The sequence below is a fragment of the Strongylocentrotus purpuratus genome, unplaced genomic scaffold (assembly GCF_000002235.5).
Source record: "Strongylocentrotus purpuratus isolate Spur 01 unplaced genomic scaffold, Spur_5.0 spur5_contig_858, whole genome shotgun sequence".
In the NCBI taxonomy this organism is placed as follows: domain Eukaryota; kingdom Metazoa; phylum Echinodermata; class Echinoidea; order Camarodonta; family Strongylocentrotidae; genus Strongylocentrotus; species Strongylocentrotus purpuratus.
Genome location: NW_022145566.1, coordinates 1357960 through 1382025, shown reverse-complemented (window position 1 = coordinate 1382025; position 24066 = coordinate 1357960). Strand labels below are relative to the sequence as shown.

The 24066-nt window shown below is 37.3% G+C and overlaps 1 protein-coding gene and 1 long non-coding RNA gene across 2 annotated transcripts; one reads left to right on the top strand and one right to left on the bottom strand.

Annotated features, from left to right (window-relative positions):
* Positions 1 to 3267: 3267 nt before the first annotated feature.
* Positions 3268 to 4086, top strand: LOC115929141. Its single transcript, XR_004066338.1, has 2 exons — positions 3268 to 3340; positions 3977 to 4086. It is a non-coding gene; the product is annotated as an uncharacterized LOC115929141 (long non-coding RNA).
* On the bottom strand, positions 3421 to 19934 carry LOC115929140 (origin recognition complex subunit 5-like). The gene is made up of 10 exons (XM_030997450.1): positions 19874 to 19934; positions 19629 to 19747; positions 18251 to 18544; positions 17636 to 17822; positions 14897 to 15027; positions 13621 to 13760; positions 12192 to 12420; positions 11695 to 11793; positions 11179 to 11291; positions 3421 to 9887 (listed from the first exon to the last, which is right to left on the bottom strand). Exons 2-10 carry the CDS (start codon positions 19743 to 19745, stop codon positions 9842 to 9844), a joined length of 1356 nt encoding a protein of 451 aa, XP_030853310.1. The 5' UTR covers positions 19746 to 19747; positions 19874 to 19934; the 3' UTR covers positions 3421 to 9841.
* Positions 19935 to 24066: the final 4132 nt, after the last annotated feature.

Sequence of the window (24066 nt, the reverse complement as noted above, 5' to 3'; positions counted from 1 at the left end):
ACGAGGGCCAAAAGAAATTGACAGGTATGTTTTATTTCATATTCTTCATGTATACTACTCTCACTTTTGACTTCTGGAAGCTTGGTTCTCAATTTTTGATTGAACGTCAACTCTGCAGGTGTTACATCTGTTGTTCTATGCGGAGCTGTATGATTATGCAAATACGTGTGATCGCACCTACTTTTTCCAATCTCTACCTTCAGCATGTGCAATTCCAATGCGTTTCAGATGTGAAAGATTTTGTCTCTACTTCATTTGCAGCTGGATGCAACTTCAAATTATCAAGAGTAAGGGGGGGGGGGGGGGTTGGAAGCCAATAACCAGCTCTAAGAACTCACAAAATACCCTGATATAGGGTATGGGAAATCAATCTTACAAAAGAGTAGGAAAGATGGCTATATAATGAAAATCATTTTTTAATTAAATATTTCAAATCATTAAACTACATCTATCTTTTGCACACAGATACCTCAGCCGAGACCTAATCGAGGTCTGAGAGATGCAAAAAATCCACTTGAATTTTACGAGGATGAAGCGTTTCAAGTGCAATACCGTTTCTCAAAGGAGACGGTAATCTACCTCATCAACATGCTTGAAGGGGACTTGAAAAGGAACACAGAGAGGAATAATCCACTACCTGTTCATCTACAGGTTTTGACAGCTCTTTGCTTTGCCGCTGGTGATTTTTTTTTTTTTACACTAAACTTGTGTATAAACGTACACTGTTTTTAAAGGGTTCTAACAGGTCATTGAAGGATATACTGTACTAGAACATGTGCAAATGCATAGCAAAAAACATTCTAAATCTTGTAAAAAGGGGCGCAAAGAATGTCGCTTAATTTTCCTAGACCTCTATCACAAAGAATATTTGTAGTTAGACCCAAACCTGATAAAGACTCATTTGTTATGGCTATTAAAAGCTAGGGATCTAGTATCATCAGTGAAAGACAAATTGAGGGATGCTACAAGTGAATACAATGGTATAGAAGAATTGTTTGAAGAGCTTAATACATCACAGGAGGAATTTGAAAAGGCATATTGTATGGTTGCAGAAAGGGTATCTATTGTACATAGTCGAAATATAAAATCTGTATGGGTATATCAATATAATAAACATTAACATGTATTGCGTGCTTGGAATGCTAATTGTGATATACAGTTTGTATATGCTGTGTTCAGTATATAATGGCCTACATTTCTAAATCAGAACGTGAATTGGGCAAGGTTTTGCAAGCTGTTCATGATGAAATATCAACTGGTAATAACGATACTAAAAAGTGTATGAAGGAACTTGGCCATGCTTTTATTAAAAATAAAGAAGTTTCCATCAAGAAGCTGTGTATAGAGTGTGTGGTCTCAGTTTAAAGGAATTTTCACGAAAAATAGAATTCATATCGGTGGGTGAAAATCCAAGATTTTTTTTTTTTTTCTTTTTTTTTCTCATGTTTATTCGCCTGTACTTGTACTTGGAACTGGTGGGGGGAAAAACGTACAAAATATAACCAACAGCTCCATATTACACTCTTAAGTTGACCTCATACAATCTTATTACAATGTAGGCAATTTTTTTTTTAAACGTTACCAAACAAGATTAAGTTTGCCACTATCAGTCATTAAGTCAAAATCAGATGATGATGATAATATTTGGGCCAAGAACAAGGTAGACAGGTACAAGAATCGTCCTCATAATGAAGTGTTTGAATTGATGTGTTTGGCAACTTTCTGTTCTGAATACAGGGTTTTGTATGGTAAGCACAGAAAACAACGGAAGAATATTCATAAATTGTTGAATGGACATGGTTTTGTGCAGAAAAGAACAAAGAAAAATGCTATCATTAGATATCCAAGATTTGAGACAAATACTGAAAGGTTTTATCAAAGTATGCTTCAACTTTTCTTACCTTATAGAACAAATGAACTAAAGCCATCAGAGTTAAGTGTTATCAACAGTTCTTTTTTCTTGGAAGTGTGCAACTCAATTATAAAGCTTTCTATGAAAAAGATGCAGAATCATTTGATAAAGCAAAGGAATTTCTTGAGAATATGCCAGAAGATATTGATGCTTGGTCAACCTTGTGTCCAGAATCAGAGAAAAGTAGGCTTGAGAAAGAGAATGACAAAGACCGTATTGGACCCTGAAAATATACAAATTTCTCATAAAGATTTTGTCGAGTTATGTAAACTTTGTTTGGAAAGGAGATTTGATGAACAATTAAAACTAGACTTATTTGATGATAGGGATACCCGTAAAGGAAATAAACTCAGAACCCTCAGACAATTTAAAAACTCAATCAAGCAAGAAAAGTATTTATCTCATATACCAAATATAAATTTAAGAAAAAATATCACCAAACTACGTCTAAGCGCGCACAAAACAGGAAGGTATAAAAGACCAGAAAAAACTCCCCCGAATCTACGATTCTGTGAAGACTGTAATATGAATCTTGTAGGAGATGAATTCCATATAATTATGAAATGTGACAAGTATAAAGATTTACGAGTAGATTTTATAGAAACAATTAGTAATCTGGAAGAAAATTTTTGTAATTTGGATAGTCAAGAAAAATTCATATTTATAATGAGATTAGATAATGAAGTTGTAATAGATAGTTTTTCTTTGTTCACCAAAAACATAATTGCAATGAGGGGTAATTTTTAGATACTATATGTTATAACAAAGTAGTCGTGTACAATCTTATGCTTTTGTTTTAGTTCTCATTTACATATTTCGTATTGCATGACTTATTGTTTATTTAGAAAGGTGTTGTAAATGTTTTATATTATGTTTTATATATCGATTGTTGCATTACATTGTAAAGTGATTATAACTATGTCTATAAACAGAATATTGATGTACATCAATGATGTTTAATAAATACAATACATACATATGAGAGTGAAAGCGAAAACTCGACACTACCAATGGCCAGTAAAATTTTAGAAAAATGTGATACTGGTACGTACGATCAAGTAAAATGTTTGCTCTTTCATCAAAATTTTTAAAGAAAATTGTAAACCAAAGTTTTTGTTGGGGTTGCAGGGTTTACTGGTACATGTTTCTATGCGATTCTGTTGTTTCTTTGGGTATAAATAAATTTTTAAAAAATTATCAAGATAGTTCCTCGTTGCAAGCAGTTCCTTACGAGGTGAAGACACAGATGGTGGATCTGTGGGTATTAATCCACAGGTACAGGGAAGAAGAGACACAGTTACATTTAGAGATGAAGAGTGTCTTGACGTACTTTCAGGAAAAGATTGTTTCGTTACAGGAGAAATATCAGATGGTTCCTCATCGCATGCAGTTCCTTATGAGGTGAAGAAACAGATGGTGGATCTGTGGGTATTAGGCCTAAAAAAAAAATTGATGACTTGGCGTAACCCGCCCGACCCTATTTTTATCGCCGACCCTACGCTTTTTTATTTTTTTTGATCCGATTGCGATTGCGTAAATATCGATATCGCAGTGGGGAAAACCCGGATGTTTGTTGCTTTCGTTCTGGGCTTTGCCGCGCCGTGTTTGGGCCAGCTCGCGCGCCGAGTGCAGCGGGCAGGTACACCATAGTACCGCTAAGCGATTGTATCCCCAACATGGCGTCCTTTGGCGTTCAGTTCACGGGTAAATTTGGTGCTCACGTTTTATTCAGCGTTCTTCGGAAGGTGGACATTGAAGCAACAATCGGAGAAATCGTTCAAGGTCCATATATGTGTGTGTCCATATATGTGTGTGTGTGTGCGTGGAGTTATTTGAACATATTGTGGTCTACCCCTCTCATCAGATCATCCCCAAGGTCTGAGGACCTATCTACGCCACTGTATGTATGTATGTGTATGAATGGCTAATTTCATGTATGCAAATATAAGCAACAACAACAACAACAAAAAAAAAAAAAACAACAAAAAAAACAACAAAAAAATCGCCCTACCTACCCTAATTTTCAGTGACCTGTTACGCCAAGTCATCAATTTTTTTTTTTAGGCCTTAACCCACAGGTACAGGGAAGAATAGAAACAGCTCCGCACAGAGATGATAGGTGCTATCGATGGGACTCATGTCTACATCAGGAGTCCTGATGGGGATCAAGCCCTGTACTTCATTTCAATTATAGGATCATCCCAGAGGATGCATGGTGACGAGGAAACAGTATCACAGTCCTCTGTTTGTAGAATCATTAAAGATGTTTCAGAAGCTATTGCAAGAAGGAAGAGGCAAATCGGTAGGTTGTTTGGGATCATGCTGGGAAAATAACAAGTATCGTGGCAAGATGGCCAGGCAATCGATATCACAGTCATCTGTTTGTAGAATCATTAAAGATGTTTCAGAAGCTATTGCAAGAAGGAAGAGGCAAATCTTATTGATGGGTTGTTTGGGATCATGCTGGGAAAATAACAAGAATTGTGGCAAGAAAATACTTTCAGACAAGACATTCTTCTATCAACTTCATTCCAGAAGATGCATGGTGACGAGGCAACAGTATCACAGTTACCTGTTTGTAGAATCATTATTGGTAGGTTGTTTGGGATCATGCTGGGAAAATATCAAGTATCGTGGTAAGATGGCCTGGCAGCACTCACGATTCTCTGATTTTTTCGGAGTGCACATTGAAGGAGCAGCTACAGGCAAGGGCAGATGGTGCTGAGTGGCTACTTGGAGATAGTGGGTACATGGATTGGTTTTTATGGTAATCCCATTGTAATCATAAATGCAGACATGCAGTACATGTTGATACATATTCATTTAAAAGTTCTTTCAAGAATAACGATACCGTTTAATTAAAATTTACATTCCCTTGCTTTCTTGAATTACCAAATGCATGCTTCTTATTTTGACTAAGCAATAACGCAACCATTTCCTATTATAAAGAGGGGATCGGAAATTGAGACATTTGGATAGATTTGGACATTGTCTTGCAGGCATTAATAAGAAACAGATCAGATCATTATTTTACTTTGTACTGAAAAGCACTTCCAATTTAAATGACATTTTAAGAAAAAGACAATTTTCTCACACAGCCAATGCAGACAGTTTACTTTTAAATGCCAGATTGATGTTGTAGATTAGTTTCTTCTACAATTATATCATTATGATGTAAATTAAAGAACCTAATTTGGAGGTAAATTCAGCTGGCCTCTTTTTTTTCAAATTGAGTGGTCCAACCCTGGAACGGCTTACCTAACAACATAGTGTCTGCACCTACTGTGGCTACTTTTAAGAGAAAACTGAGAGCCCTTCCCATAGGACAAGAAGGCTAATCAACCAAGTATACCAAGTAAGTATACCAAGTAATATCTCTAGTACTTATAATTTCCTAAAGGAAGGAATAATAATGAGTAAAGATGTGTATTTTTGGTCTTGAAATCTTCAAATTTCAGGTATCCGTTCCTCCCCTATCTCCTAACTCCTCTCCTACGTCCTCCAGGGCGGCCAAATGTGCGCTACAATACTGCCCACAAAAGAGAGCGGTGTGTTATTGAGCAGACCTTTGGCCTAAGGAAGAAGAGGTTCCCTTGCTTCAATGATCTGCATGCGTAGGTGGGCACTAAATTCACAATTATAGTGGCTTGCTTGGTCCTGTGGAATATCTCTCTTGACCTTTGTGAATTTGGACCAATGACTCTAAACTCCCTGGAAATATGGGGTATACACATATCAGAGATTATGAACAAGAATTTGAGTTACATGTAGGAGTCAAAGCTGAAGAGAAGGAGGAATACACATAAGGCTCGGATTAGAATTTTGGAAAGATGTGGAACACACTGTAAAATCAGTACACATTCAATACCATAATGAGAAAAGGCAGTGCCAAAAAATTAGAATAAGAAAAATAGACCACAATTCCGATGGCTCTCCAAGCCTAGCTTTGCCCGTGATACACCAGAAGCCATCATTGAATACATGGATTCCAAACTCCCGGAAAATATGGTGTGAAAACATCAGGAAAAAATACATGGGGCAGAGGGCGACTTCGCCACAGAAATACCAAAAAGAGCCCCCTAGATAGGCAAAAAATGCGGCTGCAAATATGTATTTTTTTTTTTTTTTTTAATCCCAACTTCCGTAGAGCTGCCTCTCCAAAACTCAACCATCCTCAAAAACTCTCCACTCCAATGAAGCGAAGCCACTCAACCTTAATTGCGCCATCAACGACTCAGCAGATGACCCGTGGATCATCGACCAAGATGAGCAGTCTCTCCACTCCGATGAAGAGTAGCCACTCAACCTTACTTGCGCCATCAACGACTCAGCAGATGACTCATTGATCATCGACCAAGATGAGCAGTCTCTCCACTCAGATGAAGAGTAGCCACTCAACTTTACTTGCGCCATCAACGACTCAGCAGATGACTCATCGATCATCGACCAAAATGAGCAGTCTCTCCACTCCGATGAAGAGTAGCCACTCAACCTTACTTGCGCCATCAACGACTCAGCAGATGACTCATCGATCATCGACCAAGATGAGCAGTCTCTCCACTCAGATGAAGAGTAGCCACTCAACCTTACTTGCGCCATCAACGACTCAGCAGATGACTCATCGATCATCGACCAAAATGAGCAGTCTCTCCACTCCGATGAAGAGTAGCCACTCAACCTTACTTGCGCCATCAACGACTCAGCAGATGACTCATCGATCATCGACCAAGATGAGCAGTCTCTCCACTCAGATGAAGAGTAGCCACTCAACCTTACTTGCGCCATCAACGACTCAGCAGATGACTCATCGATCATCGACCAAAATGAGCAGTCTCTCCTCTCAGATGAAGAGTAGCCACTCAACCTTACTTGCGCCATCAACGACTCAGCAGATGACTCACCGATCATCGACCAAAATGAGCAGTCTCTCCACTCCGATGAAGAGTAGCCACTCAACCTTACTTAACTGTAAACATCTCATAATAACAGAGGCTCAGTGTCAAATGACACGTATATCATTAGCACAACAACATCAAAAAATTCTCGGCCGTCAGGCATAGCCAGAACCAGGGGCACGCTCATGCGTATCATACACATCATATCAGAGATTATGAATGAAAAGCTGAGCTAAGAGTCTAAGCCGAGGAACTAGCTAGAGGGATATTCATAGATTGGAATTTTGGAATATAATGACATTGATCTTGACAGTTTTAATCTCCTCACCAATGAAGCAATTAAAGAGCTAATCCCAGAATCAGGCACCAGAGTGAGATTCAAGGAGGCATATAAAATTAAATCAGAACATTAACAATATACCACAATCTAGAAGGCTCTCCAAGCCTAACTTAGCCTGTGATACAATAGAAGTCATTATCAAATTCATGGTGTCCAAACTCCCGGGAAATATGATATGACCAAATCACACATGGTTCATGAAGAATTTCAATGGACCCAGGAGAAACAGAAAACACTGGATTGACGGACTAAAAGAATACTAGAAGAATACCTTTTGACAGTGTGCAAATCAAGAATACAATCTTTAATGTTTGTTTTGTGGCGACAGGTCACAATTGTCATGTTAGGTTATATAGTGTAGGAATGTTATGTTTAGTACCCAAACGAGGGCTACTACTTTAAAAATCTTCCTTGTGATTTTTCCACAAATCTCTTCACATATTTATTCAAATCGTTTTGTTTTTGTTATTCAGAATGGCGAGTGAGGAGAGCTACAGGGTGGTAGAATTCCTTGAGGACAATCGGTGTTCTATCATTTCAAACACCTGGTTGTTTGAAGAAGATACGAGTACAGTATTTTTAGGCATACATAAATTAAACGTACATTTATAATGAGTTCACAAATCTCTACAACTTACATAAAGACCAGCCCAGACTAATTTCAAATTTCTTTTGATTTAAAACAAAAATGAAATTAACAAAATAGAGCAGTGAAAATTTCATGAAAGGGGATTTGCAGACACTTAATTTCAATGTAGATCCAAAGATAAGTGTAAAAAAGAAGGCTGTATGAAAACCTTTTCCTTTTGGGAAGTGGAAATAAAACCCTACTTTTTGTACAAAGAATATGCATTGAAATTTTATTCAGCAATTCTGAAATTTAAAAATCAAGATGAAAAACAGCCGTTATTTTGTGGATAATGAATTTTGTAATGTGGAATGTACAGGAAAGACATAATATGCAGTTAACACTCATATTATATGTATATATGTATGTTCAGGGATTCAGATCTTTTAATTTTTTTAGACACACCTTTGAAATGAGTTTACCATGGTATTGAATAGTTATGTATAAAGGGAAAGTTAGTTTTGGTATAGACCGTTGGATGTCTTGAGAAATACCACAATTTGAGGCAGAAGTCAGCTGTACAATCACAAGCCAAGGAGAGGGTCAATATTGGATGGAAAAACTCTGACAAGAAAAAAAATCAACACTACGTTCAAGTAAACTAACGCTAACAAGCCGACGGCGCAGTGTTAGAAACGTGCAGCAAGGCTCATCATTCCTTGCCTTGTTAAATAGTGCAGTTTTGTCATTTTTTTCATTTTTCACAAATAGGAAAAGTTCAAAGGGAAGAATTAGTGAAATCGAAAATAAACTTAAAAATTCCAAGGACAACATTCCTTTAAACTTGAAGAAATTGATTATTCTTAAGGAAGCCAAACCAAGATTTACCATGCTACCTATTCAGTATTCATATCACTTTTGAGCTAGAACATACCCATGTACGCTTCAAAGGGGAGAGGGGGGGGATTAAGGCTTTAATCCTGCAAAATGTTTTTTATTTGTTTAAGTTAAAACAGAGGGAGGCCTCATTCTTAGTTCTGATACAGGAAGAGGAAGAGAAGGATACGTGGAAGTGGATATTTTTTGTTCAAACCATCAATTTTTACAATGTAACTGTACAAAGTGGTAAGATCAATCTAAATTGTCACACAAGCTTCATGTATCAAACAACGTTTTGAACCAATTCAATTTGGATCACTGGACAAAACAGAAATGTCCCCTATATGAAATATGAATTAAATCCTTTTTGACTCTCATCAGATGGAATTAATGCAAAAGAAATGTATTGCTTGTTGTATCATGTTCAGTGGTGTCCTATATTCCTGATTGCTAAGTATGAAATAAATACATTCAAACAATGTAAGAAACTCTGCATGAAGATTCAGCCTTTTTTTTAAATATCTGTCTTAGTCCAATAACCTGTAAAAAGCATCCATTACATATTATCATATCAGCCACTTCTTTAAATTACAGGTCATAATAAATATCAATTACTTTTGCAATCAACACATACACTGTACTAGTGTTGTGCATTTTCATTTCAAAATTTTCTGTAGGAACCAAGAACATTTTGGTTTCAAAATGATCATACATAGACTTTAGTGTACCAAGCTTATGGTTAAAAAAATCCCCAAAAACAAAACATACCTCTACAGAGCAGCACATATCTGACTTACAGCATTTTGTCTTGCTCAAAAATAAATTAAAATCAAAATAATTTTCAAACATTCTTTTGAAAAGAAGAGGTAGCAACAAATAAGCTACACAGTTGTAAACATTACCCTATTTCGTTCACTTTTGAGCACCATCATTCAATATCTTCATATTACATTCCATGTATAAGGCACTTGGAATGTATGGGAAAAATAATCTTTCTGGGAATACGTTCAACGTAGAACTGATATTAATACCTGAATATCAACATTAAATCAAACTGCACTGAAGAAAAACTAGAAAAAGCCAAGAACAGGCACAATAACAGGGCATACAACTCTAGGGTGGTTGCTACTTTTCCATCACAAGATCTTAAGTACTGTATGTTTGTCAGGCATCCATCTTGCACCAATACACACTTCCATCTTAGATGCATAGACTCACATATACCATGAGGGCTAGGTAGAGCTCCTTCAGACAAAATCATAAAGGTATCTGATGATGTCGAAGTTCACCGTCCTGAAGAAGAAAAAAAGCAAAGAGAAAATGAAAGTGTAATTTTTGAAGGTTTATTTGCACTTTTTTGTTTTGTTTAAAGACCGTCAATACTACTGGGCCAGAAGGGATTAGACCACACAGCGAGGTCACTGACAGGTGGCTATCTCGTTAACTCGGCTCTCAACTAACATAAGAAAAAGAGGATCATAGGGGAGCAACAGGCACCGATTGGGGAAGTTTTCTATATAGAGGGAGCAAGTAGCTACATGTAGGACAGTGAGGCTTTAATGTGTAATTGTTTATATTGTATTTTGTTTGTTATAGCGCTTAGAGACTTCGGTGGTAAGCGCTTTATAAGCACCGTTTTTATTATTTTTATTTATTATTACTCAAGTCATGCTATGAAATTCAGATATTGATAGTAATAATTGGTAAAACTGCAAGCGGATCGGCGAAAGGGGTGTGAGCTGATTAGTAAGCTAATACTCTAGTGAGAGTATCACTTAATTATTTGACTTTCTAAAACTGAATCTAAGGGATCAATACATGTGCGATGTCAACAAAACCTTATTATGAATGATCAACTAAAACATATTATCCTTCCAACAAGACATATATCAAATCATCAAAAACTTACTAGATGTAGTGAACTATGTTTTTTGTTTTCACCCAGTAGATACCGTCTTCTTGTCTTGTATAACCTTCATTTGTTGCTTTATGAAACCTGATAGTACAAATACTTTACTTTTCACCAAGTTTCTTAATATTATTCAAATAGTTCACAAGACAAACTTAAAAGAAAATCCAACCTTGATAGCAAATTCTCTTTAAGAAAGAAGACAAATTAGAGAAAATACTGGCATAAAATCGGGCAAAAAATGAGAAAGTTATGATTTTTTGAAAGTTTCAATCATTTCAGGCATGGGCTCTTCAAATTGGCTGAATCAGTATGTCTCTGTGATGAGTGGCGGACAACTTTCCCATCTGTTCAAGCAACAAAAATGACTAAACTTACCCAAAAAAATTAAATTAAATCTAATCAATTCATTGGCTCTGCAAGTTACATACATGACCAAAGTTTGGTAGGAATCCATCAGTCGGTTCTTGAGATAACACGATCACGAGAACAGGACGTATGTACGGACGGACAACCCGAAAACATTTGTATAACTCTCTTGTCATTGGTTAGATTTATGTCAAACTTTTGTTCAAAGCTTTCATTCAAATGACTTAAATGAAAGGGTTGGATTGCACTTTCATCATGAATTCATCTTAGTATGAACAAAGAATCTCATATCTCAAAAAGACATACCTTGCTATCGACCTGATGAAGTCTAGAGACACTGTGCATTTGTACTTAGGAACATCTAGCTGATCATCATGACCAACATGGGATAAGAGTTGCAGGGTCACCAAGGAAGAGATCTATACAGGAAAGAGAAAAATTACAATTATAACTTTAGCTTTTGGAAAGAAAACGATATAACAACAAAGTGTTGGAAATTTTAAAGTTGTTCACCGTGATTTCAATAGTGGTCTCACTTGCTTCCCAACTGTTTTCATATCCAACTGTCAAGGGTTCCAATGACAATTCTTCATGACAAATTTCAAAACTCTGAAAATCTTGTACGAAGTCAGATAAGGTATATATGCAAAATTTAATAAATATTCTAATAAACTCAACATAGTTTTCCCCGTTATAAACTTCAGTTGAGAAACATAGACATACAAATCATATGCTTGATTTCATTAAAATGTCCACGTACATTACTTATACAAAAATAGGACCACCCACTCCGCCAACTACATGTAAATACCGGTTGTTTACCTGAGAGAAGATATTTGCAGATGGTGCAACCCTTGCATCTACAACACTGTAGAAGATAGCCATGAGCCTGTCTAAGGGGAATGCCTTGGGACCTAGAAGCTGGTTGCTAGTCTGAAACCATAATATAACACAAAGATATCAGATGATTATTTTCAAGTTCATTTATAAGAAAGATAAATTGTATAAGCATTGTTTTTTTGTCAACATAATACTGTACTTCATTTTACTACTATGGAATGATACCCTAACTAAAATCATGTTGTACAAAACGAATGAAAATTGAGCTATTTTTTTAATTTATGTTTTGTCATGAATAATAAATTCACTTATAAATATACATGATTCAATCTTTATAAGGCTAAAATCATATATGTGTTTGTTTAATGATTATGGAATTGGATGGACATCACCATCACATGAACAAAGACTGTATGTGTCCAGACCTCTTCTCAGTTGCTGGTTAAAAAAAAAAGACATTCAGAGGAAATAAGGAGCACAAACTCTGCAATCACCTCCTTTTTAGACACCTTGGCAGACTTCTTAATTTTCCCATGATGCTTTGAGAAGAACCGTCTGTCTGTCCTGGCGGGGTTGTAGGAGGCAAGGTATGCTGCTATCAGAAGGAACTTGGAGTAGAATGGCAGTTCGACATGGGCTCGGGCAGAGAGCATGGTGGGAAGACTAGCATGACTTGAAACTTCCTGTTGGTATTTCTCCCACTGTGAGCTGAGGAGATTGACAAATAAAAATATTAATTACAAAGTTCAGATTTTATCTTTATAGATTATATCTGTATAGACATATTAGAGACATATACATGTTACTACATATAACCGATTATATGAGATAGTACTTTCAGAAGAAAGAGCAGGGCCCGTCTTACAAAGAGTTGATATCAATCGCAACTTATTTGCAATTGATATCAATCGCAAGTATGTACATAAGAGATAGGAGACTGCAAACTTGCGATTGATTGGAGGACTTACGATCGATTCGGATCAATCGCAACTCTTTGTAAGACATGGCCCAGGTCTACATTGCTACAATTTTAAATCTGAATGATACTGAATCATTCTTATAAATTATGGACAATGAAACCTACAATTTCAAGGATTTCTTTGAGTAATGCATAGAGTTCAAATAAGTTAACATGTGAAGAACAGATGACCTTAAATTTCAAATCTTTTAACATAGCAACAAGAGCACAGAACATAACTCATAACCCTTCACATCTGATGGTAGAAATTTTGAAGAAAAAAAAAACACTCGAGGCCTATCTCACAAACAGTATTGCTTCTGAGCTTAGTTTAAGTTAAGATACCTCGCACAATGGTAAATTGCAAAATAAAGAAATTTACAAAGTCACTAAAAAGCAGACAAAATATTAAATTTACCCAGGAAAAAAATTTGTATGATGACCCCAGAGATAACCCCAGCATGTTTGGTCCTCTTTGTGCTTTCAAGGACTATAAGCCCGTTCATAGTTGCAGTCTGAACATGAGCAGATAAAGGTCATTGCAGACCAAATTGTGAAATACACAGAGACCAAATACTGGCTACGAAAGTTATGAAATCATTATTCATTTATGCACAAACAGTGCACTCCATGATACACAGGTGGAAGTATTCTTTGAAAAGGGGGAACAAATGCCATTTATGTTGCACCTCCATCGCTGTAGGAGTGATTGTTTCAAAATGTACAAAGTGGGACCTTTTCATGTTTTGAAGATCTGTGGATATTCAGGGTCATTCCGGAACATGTGCTAACCGTGATTCCGGAACATGTGCTAACCGTGAACTGGTCTATTAAAGAAAATAAATTCCTTTTTTTATCTTTGATGCATCAAATAAAAATATTTCACTTATCTGTAAACCCTGTAAACAGATAATACATATATAGCTAAAAATAACTTCTTCTTTTTTCACCTTGACACTTCCCTGAGGTAGATGGTTTGGAGTGCTTTCTTGAGATGAGGTTCAATATTCCTCCACAGCTTGTGTGCATCATCCACAGTAGCTTCTCCTTTGGTAATGGGTTCAATGTACTTTTGAAAGTTGAGTTGGGCCTGGAGTAAAATATAAATTTTCAGCATTAATATACATGTATACAAATATTAAGCAAATAACTACCTTTGGTGAAGGTGATGGGACAAACTATCACTTCCGAGGCGATCTGGATGTAGCTATCTTTCCGAAGCGAAGCTGAGGAAAGATAGCGTATACATTCTGATCGACGAGGAAGTGATAGTTTGCCATCGCCTGAAACCAAAAGGTGATTATTTGCTTTATATTCCACATCTAAAAACAATATAACTACAACAAGAAAAGGACGTGTATGCATCTACATGAAAGACACCAGGCCCAAATTCACACCAAAAAGGTTAAAAGTTTAACCCAACCCTTTGAGGGTACGGTGCGCGCATGTGTTTGCTTTAATTGCGCTCATTGGTAATGCGCGCTTAATTACGCCTATTTTAGTGCGCTTTTGGATAATCTTCAGTGAAAGTGCGTTGCCCTTTGTAGATAGTACCTCTATCTTCAATAAAAGTGCGTTGCCCTTTGTAGATAGTAGTACTATCTACAAAGGGCAACGAACTTTTTGCTTCCCCCATCAATGATGGGCGAACTATCTTTGATCACGTGATTTACTTATGACCAATCGTAGAGCAAGATTCTTAGTATGTGGAATATAAAATCTTTTATTTAGTTTTTATTCTACCCAGTAGTACTGCATTAAGGTCCATAAACTTATTTTTCCTGTTATCAGTCTTCTCAGCACACACAAAAATATCATGTTGTAATAAAATAATAGTATTTTAAAATCACAAATATAGGGCACATCCTCATTCTCATTCTCATTAGAATAGATAGATCTTTTTTTTTAATCAAACAGAATTGTGTCTATGTCCTTAGAAAATCAATCAAGAGTACAAAAGAATTGACAGATCTTGTTTTGCTTTCAAATTCAAAAGTTGTATTCTATGGAGTATTCAATGCCAGTGTACTGTTACACAAAGATTCATAATAAACTGCTACTTGTTTAGAATCAATCGTCAAGCCGTTTTAAATCAGAATACAGTGGACAATGGAATCATAACTGAAACTTTTAGCTAGATTCTCTAGAGAGAACCAATTGATGAAAATTTACAACTGAATTGAACCCTATGCCAGAGACGCTTCTGTACGGGAAACCAAAACTCACCAAGTGTCTGATTTCGTTGAGATCCCTGCAAGCCATGTAGAAGATGCTTAGGAGAAGGTTTAGGTAAGATGCATAGAAGGTACACTTAAAGCCAGCTGGAGGGTCTGAGGCAATGATCTCCAAGATCTCATCTGTAACAGGGAATGCATTGAAACTTTGAATTCAGAACTGACATGAAAGCCTTAAAGTGACTCAGTAACATTGTTGAAGGTTGATGAAAAAACTAAGTAAATTTTGTATGAAATGTTACTTATTACATGTATATCCATTTTACTGTACAAACCATCTAACATGCAAAAAAAACATGGACAAATTCTCAAACCACAAAGATATTTATGGTTTTCTTTGAAGGTGTCACTCAAAGTGTTCTTCAAACCATTTTTTCATGGAAATAAGACATAAGACGGGCTTTTAAAAATCTTTCAACACTTAAATGTCAGGAATAGTATATAGAGCCAATTCATTGCTTTGTAACGTTTACATTCACCTAAATTGTAACTAAATTGTAATAATATAGTTGGGAGAATTAAGGAATCAATCAGATCAGTTTTCCTTAATTTTTATCATTAATAATTGTCTGTTTGCGCTCAAACTTTCATATTAGCATTGAAGTCACTACCTTAGCACCATTTTCTCTCATCTGAACAATGTTGCCAAGTCCCTTTAAGAATGCCTTGATGATACATGTTGGGCCATATTAATGTGGCATTATAAACACGTAAAGCAACTCCTTAGAGAAATATATTATACAGCAAGGAAGAAAGATGATGAGTAATATAAATACTTCAGAGAATAACTATCAAGCTTGACATTGAACATGTATAATATATCAAAGCTAGGATTAAAAGATATTAGCAGTTCAAGGCCTCCGCTTTGTTTCCTAGGACTAGGCATTAATATGATGCCTTTATTGTATGGACTAATCTCAATCTAATCAGTCCTGAACTATGTGTATCGAGTAATTCAATAATTTCAGCAACACCTATGTGTGAAAGTTAATGGAACACAGCACATGCCATGAACAGAGCAGAAACTAAGCTCATAGTTAAAATGGCCAATTAGTTGGATTCAACACTCAGCAATTTTTGTAATACCCTCTGGAGAAATCATATTTCATAGAAATCTCCTTTCTAGGAGATAAAACTCTGCTCTTACTGACATCACACTATAACTTATGACTTCTTTCTGCTGCTAGACCCTCAAGCACAGAGTTTACAGCCATATCATCAACCATCTAGAAGACCATATATCGTTTTTAAGTGACCGCTTACATGGCTTACAGGGATTGGGTATCTTTGCCTCAGATTCTAAACAAAATCCTGGATTTAGCTCATGCTGCAATCATAGTTATAAACCTTTTGGTCAGTCAGGAATCCCATGGCTTTTACAAGCAGATCGCATGTCTGATTATTAAGATATTTTTTATTGGAAATCGAAATTTCAAAAACACACTTAACCCTTACTGTACTGGGGGGGGGCCTCGGAGGCCCCCCCCCCCTCGACATTTTCGGAGATTGCGCCGCAACCGCTTGGAATTTTGAATTGTCGTTTCATGACTTTTTTCCCTCAAGTCTTACGCACATTTTGATACCATTTTCGTCGAAATCGGATATACCTGTAAGGCGTTACATAACAATTAGTATGCGCATGTCATCAAAAAAAAAAAAAAAAAATTAAAAATCGCATCAAAATTTGCATAAATTATCATTATTAATTACATTTAAATAACTATTTTGTGTTAGAAAAGAAGTTTCATATGAATAATGAGTTTCAACATTCAAAAAGTGGAGTTTGACACGTTTTCTGTAAAATGCATAAAATTAGCGCATTTTGCATAATTAATTAGGCTAACAACAAAAATTTGCATATTTGGAAAAAACTAATTATACCATCTTGTTCCTTACGTAAATATCTACAAACATGCAAATTTTCGTGTTCATCGGACAATCGACGGCCGAGATCATAGGGGGGGGGCCTCCCAGGCCCCCCCCCCCCCCCCCAGTCAGAGGGTGCTCAAAATAGCCCAGTACAGTAAGGGTTAAGTTTATTGGGGGAAATGAGTATGATGATTTTGATGCGCAATTTTGTTAGGGCTTTAATATTACACCATATCACAGATACTGATTACTTGTATAGGCCATGCATCTCAGACTTAACATTGTCAAACGATGCCTTTAACTTCATATAAATTTTGAGAAACTCAGCTCAACACCAGTTCAGCACAGTTCAAAGTACCATCGATGCCTTTAATGTGCCTTACATCAAACAAGTCGATGCGGACTTCACAAGAACCTCCCTACCATAGAGATCATCTACCATACTACAGTCAAATGGTTAGGAGCCAGAGCATATAACACTTAGTTCCTATGGGAAATATATTTATTCAAATGGTCATATCTCAGCCAATACTTAACATATTCAATTGGTTTTCGACAGTTGGACATTATTTTTTATGCTCTTTTGGAAAATGAAGAAAAAATTAAGAAATTCTAAAAATTGATTTTTGATGACGTCACACTTCACCACTCTATAGTGACCGCCCAAGGGACACACAAAAAGTGGTCTTTTAAGACAGGTTCCTTTTAGTACATGTTTCAATGAGAAACCATTTTCAAGGGAAACACAACATGGGGTCTTTGTAGACAGGTGATCCTAAAACAGGTTTGAATGTATTACAAATGGTGACTTTGTCACTGATTCTAATGTCTGTGACACATGAAAAACATGAACATTACTTACTCTTAGTATAGTCGGGGAAATGAATGATGACCGGTTCACAATAGCCAGTGCCACATCTGAACTTCTCCCACACTATCTGACTCAGCATGATGACACACACATTGCACTCAGACAGCTCTGAAAGCCTCAGAAAGGCTGGCAAGATGTGCCCCTCCATGAATCGTAACCTCTCAGCTTTATCAAGTACCTAATCGCAAAGAAATGACATGATTTGAAGTAATCCTATTGAAATATAATTCCTAGTAATTTTTCAAAAATAAAAATCCCATCGACTCTGACACAGCAACGTATCATACATAATAACATTGTACATTTCTTTCACATAAATCTGTTAATTTCCCTTTAGTTTTGTTTGCATTGTAACCATTTATGATCCAAATTAATGGTATTGAGTGTAGAAATGAGTATGGTACTATATTTTTTTGATTGGCACATATTGTTAATACTACAAATGAAATATGATTATCATTCAATTTTGCAAGTGCACACTGTATTGCAATTGGTTTTGGCTGTTTGGCCAACTTTCAGTTTTCCTTTTCTCATATTATTCAAACTAATATTTTGATTGACAGAAATAAAATTTGTAATATAGACATTAACATTTGTGTTACTTACAATGTACACTGTCTCCTCAATACCTTTCTCCTGGACCACTCCTTTGAGCAGCCTTACAAAGTCATTGGCATTGTCACACCTGGCGTACTGTGTGAAACCATTCTCTGGACTGGGCCCGGCCTCAGCTACCTGATTAAGAATCTCTTCAAAGAGCTGCTTCTGACTTTGCCATTCTACACAGTTCACGATAGCTCTTGGGGCAGAGTAAGACTCCAAGATGGAATGGACAACGGCAGACTTTCCCGTTGCGGAGTGGCCATAGACAAAGATAGCTGGACAGGTAGCATGATTTGGCTGTAGAGTGAGGGATATTGTACACAAGAATAAACTTTTAGTGAGTCAAATTCAAAGGGGAGTCTCAATGTCTTCCTTTTATCTGATCATTAAAGGATAATCCCATCCTAATAGCACATCTCCTCCACATTAAGCCTTGGTCACAGATGCCATTACCAACTGCTACGAACGCCGTATGAACGATTTTAAGACGATGGAAATTCGGGAAGACAATGGAAAAACAGAGATTTGTACGAACGCATCGTTCGTACGAACCTTTGTGACCGTAGCTTTACCCTTCTTTTCCTGGTGATGCTACAGAACGTATAGCAACTATAATATGGTCCATTGAAAAACAGGTGGTCAGCTCTGGTGAAGCTAGATACCACCGTCTCTTGTTAGCTCACTAATGATTGGCAGATGATGTCACTAGATGAATGAGATCTGGAGCATTTTTTTAAGGTGGAGCTTAGCAGGTTTGAGAAAATTACTTTTAAAAATATTTAAAAATCTATGAAATATATTTATATATTTATATGTTTGGATAACAAATTTGACCGAGTCTTGGTAAAGTAACAAACACTCACATAGAAAGCTATATATGGGACAACACACATGGTGTCGGGGATGGTACTACCTTGGTTTCCTTGTCTTTCTAATGCTCATTACTCAGCCAGTATACATTTTCTTCCAAAATTGTTTGGCACATGTCATTTATTTGTAATCTTGAACATTCAGTGTAAGTTTTGTTTGATTCTGTGAGAATTAATTTTTTTTTTTTTACCAGTACTGGAGTTTATCTTTAAGGCTAGGTCAGATTTATTTCAAACTTTCGCCATTCTGTTTCCTTTGTTTTTTCCACTTTCATAAAAATGATGTTAATACAATGGTTGGATTGCCCTTCAATGTAATTATTTCCTTGTTAAATGCTAAGCAAAAGAAAAAGAATAGATATTACACAGCTATTAGTAACGACATCATTAAATCATTGTCGTCCCAGTCCACCCACTCTCGCAAGTCGCAACCCCAACAACATGAATTGGCAAGAAGTGGCAAGTATATGCAAAATATTAAATAACTGATGTTGTGCAAAGCAGCACTATACCTGGCCTGCAAGTGATAACAGCAATGCAATCTGCTTCCCTCTGCATGGCAACTGCTCCTCCAGTTCATTGGCAAGAACTTTTGCATCAACACTTTTTGCTTTCCTCCTTGGTGCCATTCCTGTAGAATAAAACAAGATTAAATAAAAGGGGCAAAGAGTTAATCACCCAGCAATGTTGTTATTGCCTTCATTTGTAATGCTGCTGTAGAATGGAGTATGCAGCTAAGGCAAGGCGTGGCTCTTACTTGCAAAGATCAAGAAATGCACATCTTCACTCCTTGCTTGCCTGTGAGGAACTGCCTGAGATTACGCATGCTTCCCAACCTCAGGGATTTTTTTTTTTGTGCATATATTTACATGAACATTTGTATCACAACTGTAAATAATAAGTATTCAAATACCAGAGCTTGTATTAATGAAAGGAGGTAGTCTACATAAATGCACACAGATCTATGTGTGCATATAAATGAGCTGCTATGAATATTGAATAAGGTCTGCCTTAACCAATCACACTGGGGTGGAAAGAACAAATCTACTGAACCATGAGCCTGGGATGAACATGAAATGAGGAACAAAGGGAGAGACCGAGAGTGAACATTGCATAAGAGAAGATAAAGGAAATGGCGATGTTGGTAGAATGTGATGGAAAGAATGAAATGGACTTTGAATGATAAAGGGATGCAAATACTGAAATACCGGTAGACAGATGGGAAGATAGCAGGGCTCAAATTAATTTTTTGTCCACGGGGGCTCTTCCCCCCCCCCCCCCAAAAAAAAGAGCCCCCGTGAGCCTACTCACGGGGGCTCTTTTAGTACTGACGGGGGCTCTTTTTTATACAAATATCCATTGAATTGGTACCTATGATACTCCTCAATTATTTGCTATTTCATCATTATCATTCCAATCAGCATTTTCCCTCTTACAAATTTACAAGCTACATAGCTGTTACTGGCCTGTGTATATAATATATACGCATACAACACTGATCTTTATGATGTCTTTAACGTGACATATCTTCTTCTCCCCTTGCAAACGAGAAAGAAAACAAGGTCATTAAAAGGGATTAAGCGACAAATAATGATTGTGATTCAAATTGATGCGAATATTTGTTTGAATAAGCACTGCTATTCACCCGAATCTTCTTTGTAAAAACATTTTTTACAAATCTCAGTCATGCTTACTGAGTTGAGACGTTCCATTCAATGTAAAATACTCATTAAAGAATACACTTCTCCTAATCTGAAAGTGATCTTACAGCACAGTGGCAGATTTGCATGGCTGAGATTTGTAAAAGTCGTTTTTACAAAGAAGATTCTGGTGAAAAGCATTGCTTATTCAAAAAAAATCCTTGCATCAATTTGAATCACAATGATTATTTGTCGCATGATCCTTTTATTAAATAACCTTGTTTTCTTTTTTGTTTGCAGGGGGAAAAGAAGCTATGTCACGTTAAGAAATCATAAAGATCAGTTGTATTATGCGTATATACATTATGATACCAGAACAAATGTTGATTATCAGAATGTCATTTTGGAATACCTCTAAACAAATACCACATTGTCTTTAGCCCGTATCAGTATTAGTATCATGCAATATAAAGCTATTATTCTTTATTTAATTCAGTATAATGCTTTTCCTCAAAAATAGTTTTGCCATTTTGTTAGGGTTGAGACGCTAAGAAATGGTTTCAAATGTACATTACACGAACCCTGAACCATTGCAAAATGATGGTGGTTCTCTCTCTCTCTCTTTACTTTAATCATGCATTATCAACTACATATAAAGCAGCAACCAAAAACTTAGGGTTATCTGAGATAGGTGAAAGTAAGAGTTAAAAAGAAAGTCATGCTAAAACGGCGCTTCACTCCCCCCCCCCCCCCCCCATGAAAAAAATAAAATAGATTAGTAGTCCTCCTCTCCAGCACCCCCCCCCCCCCCCCCCCCCCCCCCCCGCTTTAATATCACATTTTCACTTGGCAGCCCAAGGGGGCCGGGGGTGGGAGGAGGGGGTTAAACCCCTAACCCCCCCCCCCCCCCCCCCCCGTAGATATGCCCATGTTACCATATCATTCCACGACATCTTGGTCTTCCTCTTCTTCTCAATAGGGACTTTTAGATTTGCGTGGACGTGGACGTGTTACGTCCTTTTAAGGCACTGGCAGTCACATGTCACGTCCTTTTAAGCACTGGCACTGCCTTAAAAGGAGGTCACACGTTTCAGTCCACGTTCCCATCGTGCAAATCTAAAGGTCCCTAATATTGATTTACTGGTCGAGGTTCATTATTTGCTAGTCATTTGAAATCACCAGATTTCAGCGGGTTAACGCTTTCACAACGAAAAACTTCTCCATGACCATGTTTCTGCCCTTGCGCGATCGCCTCCAGCTCTAGCAGACATAGCGCGGCAGCGTGCACACGTACCGCTACTAAGGGCGCAGTAGGCCTATAACCACTGCTGACGGCGGCACTGCACTGTGAGCTGAATCGGTAATAATAGGCCTACTCATAAAACAAGAAATCTTGCACGCTAATCTAAGTTCCATTTCATTTGAAAATTGAAACTCAATATTGTGTTAAAGTTATAACAGAAAAGAAAATCTTTATATTATAATTCCACGGGGGCGATTTTTAATTTTGCAATCGCCCCCGTGAGCAACCTGACGGGGGCGATTATGTAGCTCACGGGGGCGAATCGCCCACCGCCCCCGTGTATTTTGAGCGCTGGAAGATAGTATGCTTACATACATGACTACCTACAGGCTACAGTACAATGCATATGTTCTGTTCAAAATAGGCTGTACACTGTGTTTGTGAGACTTAAGTTCAGAACTGAAATTCAAAAGGCTTCATCATGATTGAGGTTTGGTGTTCGAACAGCGTCTTATTTTTTCATACTCAAGTGAGCACAGATTTCAGTATGAAGTCTTTTCCATACATAACAAGCCTCGAAAGCTTGCAAAGAGGTCACAAATAATTAGATTTTGATTATTTATTGCTTTGCCTCACAATTTATAAAGCCTTATGCTTATGAAGAAAAGTAACTGAATAAATACCAGGGCTGTCAACCCTCCCGCATTTGGAGAGTCTCACGCCACCAGCTCGTAGCAGGAGACTAACCCTGTAAAGTTGGGGCTCTGATCGGATCGGAAGATCGGAGCGACACCCTCGCACCTTTGATCGGTATCGGATCGGAAGATCAACAAAAAAAATCGGCCAATTTTTTTTTTTTTTTTTAAATGACAAAAATTTTGGGGCTATCAAATGCTCAAAAAAATTAATGGCTGGAATTATTTTGTCATATGGAGTTGTTGTACTAGACCATGTTTGTTGGTATTTGGTGCCTTTTCATGACTTTGAAATTAGTAATATTAGTCTAAGAGCAGAGGCAATACATGCAGGCTGCCATTTGGATTATAATGTAGATATGCATTATATAATCCAAGATGGTGGCCCGCAACAAACATGGTCTACAACAACTCTAAATGACAAAATAATCCCAGCCATTAATTTTTTTTGAGCATTTAATAGCCAAAAACTTAAAAATTTTCGGCATTAAAAAAAAAAAAAAATTGATCGGCGATCGGAAATTATTATCCGATCAGGGGTGATCGGATCGGTATCGGCGGCCGATCCGATGATCGTTTACAGGGTTACAGGAGACTCTCCGGCAATCTCCCGGTTTATTAAAAACCTCCCGGCAAACGTGTAAAATGAACCAGCATACCGTTTCATATGTAAACAAAATTTGCGTGTGAAGGAGGGGAAGTAGTGAGCACATAATTTTTTTTATTTTTATTTACTCAATACTGAAATTCAAACCCACATCTCAAAAGGATTTATTACTCTGTCCTTACCAATTGAACCAGCCAACGATTGGTTCGTGAAAGGTCGGTTTGCATAATTATTATAACCCTATTAACAACTCTAACGGTTACCATGTGTGCATGCAAGTTTCCTTCGTGAGCTCAATCTGGGCTCGCTATGCCTAGTGTAAAAAATTTAAGACGCGGCGGGACACCAGATCCCCAGAGCTACCAAGTGTCACGCATTGTGCGTGACAGTCACGCATCGAGGGCCAAAAAACGCTGTCACGCATGGCACCCACTTTATTCAGGGCCAAACCGGATTTTCGTCACGCATCAGGGCAAAACTGGGGAAAAAAGGGGGAAAAGGGTAGTAATTGCTACTGCTAGACTACGTACTGGCCGACCGTCTCAAGCCAAGACTCGAGGCCTCAGCTCAGCTAGCTCCTCGCAGGGTTCATGTACGTACTGTATATCGCATGCACGTAGCATGCATGCAGGCTGGCTTTCACGTCACTTCACGTGGCTCGATTTCGAAACGTACACTATATACGCTATACCCTCGCCCGCGCACGCATAGCTGATCTTTGAACTTGGGCTTGGCATCTCTGGATCCCCCATCATTCATAATCAT